The sequence below is a fragment of the Rattus norvegicus genome, chromosome 7 (assembly GCF_021556685.1).
Source record: "Rattus norvegicus strain SHRSP/BbbUtx chromosome 7, alternate assembly SHRSP_T2T, whole genome shotgun sequence".
Classification (NCBI taxonomy): domain Eukaryota; kingdom Metazoa; phylum Chordata; class Mammalia; order Rodentia; family Muridae; genus Rattus; species Rattus norvegicus.
The window spans coordinates 85328247-85341374 of record NC_141540.1 but is presented as its reverse complement, the minus strand read 5'-3'; the positions used below and the strand labels follow the sequence as shown (position 1 = coordinate 85341374).

Here is a 13128-nt window from a genome sequence, read left to right as displayed (position 1 = left end):
AACATGTTACTGATATCCACAACTGAGTAAAATAACATGGTCTATCAATAAAAGTGATAAAATCAAATGAAAACATTTTCTTCACTTTAGAAAGTTAAGTAATACCATTATAACATTGGCTATTTGACTTCAACAGAACATTTAAACAACAGAAATAATTTGGTAAGTGGTCTCGCTAATGTGATTTTAATTTGATTAAATTAAAATGTCTAGGATTGTGAATGAATTAACTATATTTCTACCAATGTCAAGAATATAAATTATAAATGATCTTTAAGTTCTACATAACTGGAGAGATCCTGTTGAAATATATGGTCATGTCCTCTTACCTCATGATGACAACTATGGTGTTGTCACAGCACAGACAGAAGGTTGGCGATGCAGTTTTTGGTACAGCACTTACCTAATATATCTTAGGTTCTGGGTTCAATCCCCAGTACATACAAAAACAAATAAACAGCAACCACAATGGACATGATCAGAGACCATGAGAAAAAAGAGACATATTTTGGATATTTTTGTGGCCTAGAGATACATAAACACATGAAATATCTTGTGCAACCACTTTCTAAGGTATATATGAATGGAGGTACAGTGGATCACACTTCATGTGATAAAGACACCATGTAACACTCAAGTAGCAAATAGTCTATAGTCATAATCAATATATATGAATATTTTCTGAGCCAGGTTGATAATCTCATAACAAATATATATTATATAATATATGTAAATATATATTAGAAAATGATTATATTTGTGGTAGTTCTTTCTTCCAATTTCTCTAAGACAGAAACAGTCAAACTTCACGACAATTGAAAGAACCTACCCTCCACAGAAAGAAGAGAGCATTGGGTAGACCCAACAGAGACCGATACAGCAGAGGTGGGAGAGAATCCAGAGCCTGCTATGGTTAGAATCGTGCTTTCTGCATAGGAGCCTGAAAGTGATAAACAGTTACTGCATTTCAGATGAGAAAACTTTGAAGCTGTTATTATAAAATCAGATATTTTTTAGGGAGAATATGCCTATTTTTTATGATATAAACATGCCTGAAATTAAGCAGGGGGAAAAGAAACATATATTTGACAATAATATTTTTCCATAGAATTATTCTGTTTTGATCCTTATTTTGGATCTCTGGGTTAATATACATCAGAATAGTATTTCACTAAAATGTGGAATTAAATAAGAAAAATTATTATTTCAACAAACAAGTTGAAAAGGCAGCTTTTCACCATGAAATAATGGAGAAAAGAATGAGGGACAAGTGACCCTTCATTTGCAAAGAACAAGGAAGAAAGGACATGCTTCTCAAAGGCAGAAGAGGGGAAGAGGGGAGGAGGAACTGGAAAGAGGAGACAATGATCAGTGGGAGGAGAGGAGAGAAGAGAAGCTAATGGAGGGTGTGTATGATCAAAATTTATTATTGCAAATATGAAAAAGTCACAATGAAGCCAAATATTATGTATTATTCATATATTCTAATTACAGATAAGACAAAGTAGACCTCTCCTGAGAAATGACACCTAAGTTTGACCTTTTACTCCCACCACAGACATACAAACATATACAAAATGCACACACACACACACACACACACACACACACACACACCAAAATTACTATGTACATATCACAAGTACAAAAGGCCTTCAAACAGAATGAAAGAGAACATACGAAATTAATTACTGTGGTTGCCTCAGGCAGCTGTGGGGACTAGGATAGGGATAATACTTAAAGGGAATTTTAGCTTCTCATAATATTTCTTAAGCTGGTGATTAGAATGTGTATAACGATATTTAAGAGGCCATTAATGGTCAGTGAAGTGGCTAGTTTTACTGGACTCATATTTTTCCACTATTTTTAACTTGATCAAACATGATCAAAAACAATTCAGGTTGTTAATTATTTTGATCCCAAAGTAATTTTGGGGAATGGCATAGAAAAATGGAAAAACACTGGCAAATGCAAGGGCACAAACCAAATAAGAATGATTTCTGAATTCATCACTATGGTTAAAACTCACCCTTTACACCATATCTCTGATGCATATTTACATTTTTAGGCACTCACACAAAAAATAGAATCACATTTTCCCCAATAATAAAAATCAGCCTAGGTTGGGATGAGAAAACAACCACAGGGGAAGGGAGGGAGGAACTGGGGAAGGAAAGGGTATGGGGCTTGGGGGAGAGGGGAAATGATCTGGTATTCAGTGGGGGAAAAGGACTGAAGCTCTGAGGACCAGAAGAAAAAATGGAAACAGGTTATCTCAGGAGGAAGGAGGTTGGGAGGACCCTCTAGGATGTACCAGAGAATGCCCCACAGTGGAGAGGAAACTTATTGAACCCACCTCTAGCAGAAAGACAGGTCATCAAATGAGGGATGGGGTTGCTATCCCACAGTCAAAGCTCTGACCTATAATTCTTCCTGTCTGAAAGAAATGCAGAGATGGAAATGGAGAAGTACCTGAGGAAAAGAAGGTCCAGCAACAGGCCCAAAGTGGGATCCAGCTCAATGGGAGGACCCAAGACCTGACACCATCACTGAGGCTTTGGGACATTCGCAAGAAGGGACCTATCACAAGAAGGACAGCTCTCCAAAAGACCCAACAAGAAGCTGAAAGAGTCAGATGCAGATATGTGCACCCAACCAATGAACAGAAGCTGCTGGTCCCTTTGGTTGAATTAGGGAAAAGCTGGAGGAAGCCGAAGAGGAAGGTAACACTGTAGAAGGACCAGCAGTCTTAATTAACCTGGCCCCCCAAGATCTCTCAGACACTGGATCACCAACCAGGCAGCATACACCAGCTGAGATGAGGCCTCCAACACACATACTGCAGAAGACTCCTGGGTCTGAGTTCAGTCAAACAAGATGCATCAAACCTTCAAGAGACTGGAGGCCCCAGGAAGTTTAGAGGTCTGGTAGAGTGGGAAGGTGGCATCTGGGGTTAGGTAGGGGACGGGGAGGAGGTATGGGATGTGGAACTGTCCAGGAGGTGGACTGGGAGGGGAATAAAATCTAGAGTGTAAAAGTAAATAAATTAAAAAATAAATGAAAAAAGAATTGTTCTGTTTTCTCAAAGTAAGTACTCAACTCTTTTCTTTTGTTACATTATGGCTATCCTATTGCTTGCCTAGTTGCTACCTTTGCTGGGAGAATTCTTACCAGATGAATGCTAATACACACTCTGGTCAAGCAGAAGAACAGTGTCTCAAAGTCATAGGGAAATTATAAGAGACTGATTGTAATTTGTAAAAGTAGAGTATAGAGAATAGAGATATTAATGACATACTTTGGTTTCATATTTTTTCAAGTATTTAGTGAGTGCTTTTCCATAGTTTCAGCTGATAAATAGTTCTCACTATATTGAGCCGTTTGCTTGCCATAGTCAGTGACAGTAATATATACTAAAAGTTCATTATCAGAAGTTACATTTTTTTCTACCTATCCTCCACCTTGTACTTCAAGGTTAAAAGCAAAGCGTTACCTTCAGAAGGTGTTGTTGTCAAGATCAGGGGAGTAATCATGGCATCCCATGTAAACCCACAGTCACCTGAACATTTGGCTGGAATTCCATTGACATAGACTTCAACCTTCAAGTCAAGAAACACAGATCCAAAGTTGAACAAGGCTAAAGGACCAGCAGAGCTCAGTACAATCAATATACATAGAATTTAGTAATGAAGTATAGTAATAATTCCAGAGTATATATGCTTTTTGCACTGGATTTAGAAAAAAAGGCATGTCATTTGCCTACAAAAATGTTTATTTTTTCTATGATGATACCTCATTTATTCATGTGCTCATTCATTCATATATTTATTTGTATAGTAAATGTTCCACTAGGCTTCTATTGCAGTTGCAAATAGGAATGGAAGAAATGCATGCAAGCAAACAAATGTCATCCTTGCTGTCACCCAACTTCATAAATTAAATCATAAAAGCATTGTTTTAATTAGTGCTATGAAGATAACTAGAGGCTGCTTTATTTTCATAAAGTCACCTATACTAGACATAATTTAATATTCTTATCACTAAAGTACCAACATTAATAATTACCTGACACTAATGCTACAAAGATTAAATAGAATAAAAACAGTTACTAATTCTGGAAGTGGTAAATTAAAAAGAATTCTTAAAACATTAGGAAGATAATTTTCCCCAGACTTAGAAAATAATGAGTTTGACCAACTGGTAAAAATATTCACATGAAACTACAGTTGAAAACACTTCTGCATTACAAAGTCTTTTGCAGATTGGTACAAATTAGTTATACATTTGAAATTATAAATGTTATGAATAAAGCTTGAGTCCTACCTGTGGTTGTTGATTAGGTGTACGAAGCATGTCTCCAGGTATACGTAGTCTAAATAAACCACCTTCCTTTATTGAGGTAACTGTCACACTAGCCTTTTCTCCAAGAATGTTGGAATCATTGATCTATTTTTTAGACAAAATGAATTTATAGAATCGCAATCGAAAATAGAACCAATTTAAGAATAAGTGAAATCTGAATAAAAGCTTATGGATATAAAACATTAAATTTAGTCATTTGTTTGAAAAACTTTCTAGAGAAACAATAATCTATTCAAAAACTGGTAAGATCATTGCATTATAATATATTGCATTAATTAAAACATGAGTGGACCTAAAGAAAACAAATTCATTTAATATTATGCTTGAAAAATGCTTTCCTTTTCTTCTCAATATATTTACTTTGATAAATCATTCATAAATAATTAAAAAGTTGAGCTTTTTTTCCCTTTACTCTTTTTCACCTCTGACTATCCTGCTGTCTCATTCTGGAATCATATTTTCTTCTACTCTTTAAAATAAAGTCAATTTACATTTATATGTATAATCTGGTCATATCAATGTCTTCATGTCAGTATGGCAACCTTCTGACATCTAAAGGCACTGGCAAAAATATAAGTGCCTCCATGATGCCTTGAGTGTATGATGACGAACAGAGAGTGGTGATTAAGCAGTGGAGACTGGTGGAAAAAGAGGAGATGAATCCCAGAAATGAGCAGAGCTGGCTAGAGGAGGCCAGTCTCAATGAGAGAATTTTAGAATTCTAGTTCCAAGTACATGCCTGTAAAATGAAAAAAAAGCCCTGTGGCTGTATAACATATTTTGCACAGTGAATTTTGTGTCTATATACTTTTATGTGGTTTTTGTCTTCTAATTTCCTATCACCCCATTCAATAAATTTCCTGAGTAGGGTTCTGCACCTTCTCCACCTTGTCATAGCATATGGTTACAGACTAGTCAATAAAGAGTTCTGTCATTTCAACAATCATTGTCCCATTAAAGAGATTTAACTTTCTATAGCTTTACAGGGAGAAATGCTGCCATGGTGACCACCTTTTTTGTTATCCCATTTCACATTTGTATTACTGTTTCAGTAGGGTGGAATTATAGAGCAGATTGTTAAATCACAGGTAGTTATATATTAAGATAGCACTACAAAATCTTCCAAAAAATTGGTCTCCTTTACATTCTAACCAACAGGATATGAGAAGTGTTTCCTCTTACTTTCACTATCGCTAAGAATCATTAGACTTTGTGTGTGCATGCGCACATGCATGCACACACTCACAAAAACCACAAATCCCAGAGGATTCTGCTCTATCCTATCCTATTTGCAGGAACTTTGTTTTGATTTTAGATTCTGTGAGTCCATTCTTCTTGAGATATACTGGTGTTCACAAATCTACTATGTGTAAAATATATAACAGCCGATGACTTTAGAGTTGACTTAAGCAGGCAATCTTTATAATAACCAAAACTTTCACAGTCTTAGAACTATGGGTAATAAAGCTAATTGTGTGTGTACTCTCTAAATTATAGCTGAATATATTTATGAGACTGCCTGTATACCATCAGGGATCTTCTCATTATTCCTCTTGGCTTTTTCCATATAGCAATGGGATTTAAAAGTACCAACAGCTGGCCTCTATGGAAAAGAACACCTCATTCTAATGCATATTATTTTAATTATCAAATAATTTTAAAAATCATTCATGAGCTTGGTGTGATGGCACACACCTTTAATCCCAGGATGTGGGAGGCAAAGTCAAGTGGATTTCTGTCCATATTTCTATCTATTCAATGCTTGCCTGGTCTATACAGAAAGTAGCAGGCCAACTAAGGCTACAAAGTGAAATCCTGTGTAAAAAAATAAACAAAAAAAGCAAAAACAAAATAAAACTAGTTTATGGTTTGCTTTTGAAAAATCCACAAGCGCCAGTTCCTTTTAGGATAAGGAAGAGTGCACATGAGCAAGGAGCACAGAGAAGGACACAGAAGCTGTACTAATGCGGGCACCTGCAGAAGAGGCTGCTTTCCACAGGGGCTTTTCCAGTTGATGCTCCACGAGTAGCCTGCACAGGTTCCCTCTCTGCTTACTGACACGCGTTCTATTTCTTCCAGGCTCTGCAGGGCAAACTGCAAGTCTGCGGCTGGCACAGCGGCAGGGATGCCTAAATCACAGAAAGAAACAAAAATTCACAACTGAGCAGCCTTCATGGTACTGTGTATGTAAAATGTCATTCTTCAATCATATTCCCATATAAAAGAAGTTTAGAGTGTTTATGGAAGAATTTATATATTAACAAGAAACAAAATTATATGAGTAACGAATCTAAATGTTGTCTTAGTTTTGCATTTTTATTCGAATGCCAGTTTGCTTTATGAATAATCTATAATTCATGAAATGAGATAAACTTTAGAAATTAAAAAGTCATATTTGATAAGAAAATGAAGAAGACACTCAAATGACATTTATTCTAGATAATCTAGTTTCTTGTTTAAATTTAAACTATACAAACCAAAAAAGTGTCACTAAAATTAAGTATATCAAAAATATGATTCACTATTATTTAAATTATCACTCACTGTCCACATGTTAAAGATTTGGAATCACAGACATTAGTTAACATTTTTCTAGTGCTAGCAGTAATATTTTACAAAGTAAAACTAAACAGATACTAAACTAAAACTAAACAAGGATAAACCACACCAAATATTATTCATGTCAATATATGGTGCTTATTCCAGCACAAGTGTTCAGTGGAGACATGGTAGTAGGTACCATTTTGGACAGGACAATAGATGCTTAGATGGTTTAGTGAAGATTGTATTTTAAAATACTATTCCAATATAATTTTATATTATTTTAATATTATAAAATTTCTGGATAACACAGTCGTGATTTTTCAATGTATGCATCATAAAAGGCCACAATTTCCAAATTTTCATAATTTTAGCTTTATACAAGACCATAGTTTCAACCACTCCTAAAAGGATTTTTAAGGAGTTTACTATGTTTTTACTGACATTTGTATATTACTTTTAGATCAAAATGGCTATAACTGATAAAATTGGCTTCAGATGGCTGAGTTGTTTACTAAACTGCAAACAATTCTGAAACAAAAATGCTATTACTGATTTCAATATGGTTCATGTTATTAAATGACATGTGTTTAGGTGATACACAGTAAGTACCAGGAACAATAACACTGAACTTTTAGCACAATGCATACATGTATGCATGAAAAACGTTGGTATGCCTCTAATAATTCTAAGCATTTCATATGTACCTTTCAGGGTATGTCCATGAACTTGAATATCAAAGCTGCCACTTACAGGTGGAGAAGCTTCTTGAATTTTTCGAATACGAATCTTTGACTCCCCTGGCCAATTATTTCCTCTGTAAACCGACTCGTTCTTTGTCTCGTTTGTGACTATCTAATTTCCAAAATAAATATTGATAGAATGATTAAACCTAACAATGGCTAACACAGTTTCTATTTCATCATGTAGGATCCTGTGACACGACATAAATGAGCCTCATATATTCAGGATTCTTCAGGACATTAAGGAGAGCCCCATAAATCAACACAGGCCATGCCTATACAGCTCAGTAATGAGGGCAAAGTCAACTCAGTCATCTGTGCAGCCATCAGCTGGAATCACAGTAATACCTCATTAATTCAGAGCACACCCTCCGTCACTCAAGGAACAAATATTTATCAAGCAAGCATTCTGTTCAAGGTACAAGCACACCACTGTGTGGAGGCAAAGAAGCATGAGATGTAATCATCACTATCAAATAGCTAAAACTCCTTTTAGAGGATAACGATAAATATTCCACCAACAATACAAGGAGTTATATGGTCGTAGAGTGATTGACAAGACTCAGTAGGAAATTTTAAATTACTGAACACTAATCAACATACAAAAGTAATATGTGTTATATTCATAGGTTGTAAGTGACTCTTGCCAGTTCTTGGGACTTTTTTCTCCTATTTCGTTGCCTTGTCCAATTTCAATATGAGGGCTTTTGCCTTGTCTTATTGTAACCTATTTTGGTGTGCTTGGTTGTTGTCTCTTGAGGGTCTGTTTCTTTCTAAAGAGAAAGGGAAGGGGATTGGATCTGAAGGAGAGAGACAATGGGATGGGGAAACTGAGATGACTGGAGGAAGGGAAAAGTGGGGTGTGATATGCTATATGAAAGAAGACTCTGTTTTCAAATAAAAATACAAGATCATTTTTAATTGCTTCAAACTTTAAATCACTACATAATATTCTAGCCAATTGTTCTGGGGACTGGCGAGATGTCTCAGCTTGCTGTGTAAGCATAGGAATCAGATGTCGTATTCCAACATCCACATAAAAAAGGATAGAAAGATCCAGATAGACAAATGCCAGAGACTCCACAGCTGTAGATAAGGAGACATGGAGATAAACTGAATTAACAAGCTAGGGTTGAGAGAGAGAGACAGAGAGAGAGACAGAGACAGAGACAGAGAGACAGAGACAGAGAGACAGAGACAGAGACAGAGAGAGACAGAGAGAGAGAACAGCACCTTATATCCTCCTTTGGCCTCCACCTATGTGCATATGCATACATCACACCACCACCATCACCACCACACACACACACACACACACATCACAATACCACCACAGATACACATCACAACACCAGAGAGAGAGAGAGAGAGAGAGAGAGAGAGAGAGAGAGAGAGAGAGAGGTGCCAAAAACCCAGGTCTGAATCTGATCTAAGAAATTATAGAAGTCTAATAAAAAGTCATCATAGAGTAGGTCAAATAGAGCTGGAGAGATGGAAGTAAGTATAAAGACAGGGGTTTGCAGAACATTTCTTTTAACCTATGGATCCGTCATATGTATGGATTTGTTCTAGACTTTTATGTGAAAGAGTTGCATACCTGGAGATGAAATAAATATCAGACTGAAAAATCTAGCAGTTGGAGTGTATCTCAATTGACAGAGTGCTTACTCAGCTAGGTTTGGGGCTGGAGAGATGGCTCAGTGGTTAAGAGCACTAACTGCTCTTTTAGAGGTCCTGAATTCAAATCCCAGCCACTGCATGGTGGCTCACAATCCTCTGTAATAAGATCTGACGCCCTCTTCTGGTGTGTCTGAAGACAACAACAGTGTACTTATATATAATAAATAAATAAATCTTAAAAAATAGCTCAAATGCTATTTTCGTTAAAACATAAGATTAAAGTAAACTGAGGTAGATATTTCTTACATTAGAAGACTCAACAGAAAGACATTCTCTAGGTACAAAAAAAGTAACAAAATTTCTTTGAAGACAGAACCTAAAATAAAGTGCTTCAACCCAAGAAGAACAACACAAAAGAATCACTCCATTGAGTGTTCAGGCTTACTATGTAGCCACAATAACCAAGAGAGTGTGCTACTGGTGGAAGAAAATACATTAAAGAGAATGGAATGGAGCACATACCTGTAATCATAACCACAAAATGAGCTTAAATAAATGATTTCTCAACCACTCCTCCCAAGGTGGAATCCAAGTTCATTAACTATGTGCAGAATTGTTTCCCTATGACTGACCAGGAGGCTATTCAAAATCTCTGGCAGTGAAGAAAGTCTTTTTAAGAAAATTGTTTAAACAGTTTGAAATATTCCACCTTACATCATTAATGTAATAGCTGATTTCTGGCAGTCCTTTTTATAATGCAAAGCAAGAATTTTCCCTACTGTGTTTAAGAAATGTTGTCCAGGTTCAATGCCAAGAATGTGTTGTCTAAATGAATGTTTAGTTTTCAAGGATGGAACTTCACCCTTTACTTGGTATTAAGTATGTAAGAAATGTTATGATATGATATAGTAGTGGTGGTGATCAGATGTGGAAAATGATAGGGAGATAAATATGCATGTTAAATGAACTTAGTATTTTAATAAAAGAAAAAAGAAAAAAGAGGAAATGAATAAATCCCTTAAAGAAATATAGGAAAATACTAATCAAACAGATAGAGGTGTTTAAAGAGAAAACATACATATAAATCTCTTAAAGATATATAGGAAATACAATTAAACAGGTAAAAGAAATAAGTAAAATGGTGAAAGACCTGATAGTTGAAGTAGAAGCAATAAAGGAAACACAAATTGAGGGAATCCTGGAGATGGAAAGCCCAGGAAAAATGTACAAAAACAATAGATACAAACATCACCAACAAAATACAGGAGATGGAAGAGAGAAGAGGAGAGAGAGAGACAGAGACAGAGAGAGAGAGAAAGAGAGAGAGACAGAGAGAGACAGAGAGAGAGAGAGAGAGAGAGAGAGAGAGAGAGAGAGAGAGAGAGACACTAACACCACCAACATTAAGAAAAACAGGAACTGACAATCACTGGTCATTAGTATCTCTAAACATCAATGAACACAATTCCCCTAAAAAAGACACAGGGTCACAGAATGGACTGGAAAACAGGATTCATCATTCTATTGAATACAAGATATAGACCTCAGCAGTAATGATAGACATTACCTCAGAACAAAGGACTGAAAAAATTTTTTTCAAGCAAATGGACCCAAGAAGCAAGCTAAAGTAGCCATTCTACTCTCTGATAAAATAGATTTTCAACCAAAATTAATCATGAGAGGCAGGGAAGGACATTTCATAAGCATCAAGGGAAAAATCTACCAAGAGGATATCTCAATTCTGAACATCTGTGCCCTAAACACAGGGCACCTGTATTTGAAAAACGAAATTGCTGAAGCTTAAATCACACATAGAACCTCACACATTAATTCTGGAAAACTTCAACACCCCACTTTCACACTTTGATAAATCACCCACACAAAAACTAAACAGAGAAATAATGAAACTAACAGTCATTGTGGGTTAAATGGACCTAACAGGCATCTATAGAATATTTTACTCCACACAAAGGAATATATCTTTTTCTCAGTACCCCATGGATCCTTTTCCAAAATTTACCATATAATCAGTCACACCAAGCCTCAACAGATACAAGAAATTTGACATAATGCCATGTATCTTCTCAGACCATTATGGATTAGAGCTGGACAGAAAAACAAGAAGCCTACACACTCATGGTAATAGAACAACTCTCTCCACAACTAAAGACTTTCTAGAATTCAATGAAAATGAAGGCACAACATACCTAAAAGCCATGAAACACCCTGATAGCAGTGCTAAGAGGAAAGCTCATAGCACTAAGTATTTCCATGAGGAAATTAGAAAATTCTCATGCCAGCAATTTAAAAGTATACCTGAAAGCTCTAGGAAAAAAAAAAAGAACCAAGTACACCAAAGAGGAGTAGAAGGCAGGAAACAATCAAAATCAGAGCTAAATCCAGAGACTGCCCCACACTGGGATCCATGTCATATACAGTCACCAAACCCAGACACTATTGAGGATGCCAAGAAGTGTGTGCTGACAGGAACCTGATATGGCTGTCTCCTGAGAGGCTCTTCCAGAGCCTGACAAATACAGAGGCAGATGCTCACAGCCAACCATTGGACTGAGAGCGGGGTCCCAATGGAAGAGTTAGAGAAAGAATTGAAGGAGCTGAAAGAGTTTTCAACCCCATAGGAAGAACAACAATATCAACCAACAATAACCCCCAGAGCTCCGAGGGACTAAACCACCATCCAAAGAGTACACATAGAGCGACCCATGGCTCCAGCAGCATATGTAGCAGAGGATGGCCTTGGTGGGTATTAATGGGAGGAGAGGCCATTGGTACTGTGAAAGCTCAATGCCCCAGTGTAGGAGAATGCCAGGGCAGGGAGTCGGGAGTGAGTGAGTGGGTGGGTGGTGAAGCACCCTCATAGAAACAGGGGGAGGAAGAATGGGATAGGGGCTTTATGGAGGGGAAACCAGGAAAGGGGGTAACATTTAAAATGTAAATAAAATATCCAATAAAAAATCAGGGCTGAAATCAATCACTTAGAAACAACAACAACAACAACAACAAAACAACATAAAGAATCAACCAAAACACGAGCTGGTTCTTTGAGAAAATCAGCAAAATAAACAAACCCTTAGCCAAACTAACCAAAAGACAGAGTGACAGTATCCAAATAAACAAAATCAGAAGTGAAAAGAGAGATAGAAGAATAAACACTAGGGAAATTCAAAGAAACATTAGATACTACTTAAAAAATCTATACTCCAAAAAATTAGAAAATCATAACAAAATGGATGATTTTCTAGAGAGATACCACACAACAAAGTCAAATCAAGATCAGGTAAATTATTTAAACAGCCATATAACACCTAAGAAAATAGAAGTAGTCATTAAAAGTCTCCCAACCAAAACAGCGCAGTACGAGATGGTTTTTCTTCAAAATCCTAGGAGATTTTCTGAATGAGCTAATACCAATAATCCTCACACTATTTCACATAATAGAAACAGAAGGAACCAAACTCATTCTATGAAGCCACAGTCATCCAGATACCTAAACCACACAAAGACTTAACAAAGAGAGAAAACTTCAGAACAATTTCTCTTATTAATATTGATATAAAAATACTCAATAAAATACTCGCAGACTGAATCCAAGAACACATCAAAAAACATCATCCATCATGATCAAGTAGGCATCATCCCAGGGATGCAATAATTGAAAGTCCATCAATGTAATGCACCATATAAACAAACGAAAGAAAAAAATCATATGATGATCATATTAGATAATCAAAGCCTTTGACCAAATCCAATACCACTTCATATCAAAAATGTTAGAGAGACCAGGGATCCAAGGTAAATATCTATACAAAATCAAAGCAACATACAGCAAGTCAATAGCCAG

General features: G+C 36.3%; 1 protein-coding gene across 2 annotated transcripts in view; it reads right to left on the bottom strand.

The window, feature by feature from the left end:
• The window catches only part of Pkhd1l1 (PKHD1 like 1), a 175994-nt gene that overhangs the window by 101478 nt on the left and 61388 nt on the right, over nucleotides 1–13128 (bottom strand). For both annotated transcript variants that reach the window (XM_087557314.1, NM_001034931.2), the window contains 5 exon segments: nucleotides 7611–7758; nucleotides 6337–6491; nucleotides 4324–4446; nucleotides 3494–3599; nucleotides 830–940 (listed from right to left, as the gene is read on the bottom strand). In XM_087557314.1, coding sequence (XP_087413440.1) covers nucleotides 830–940; nucleotides 3494–3599; nucleotides 4324–4446; nucleotides 6337–6491; nucleotides 7611–7758 — 643 coding nt within the window.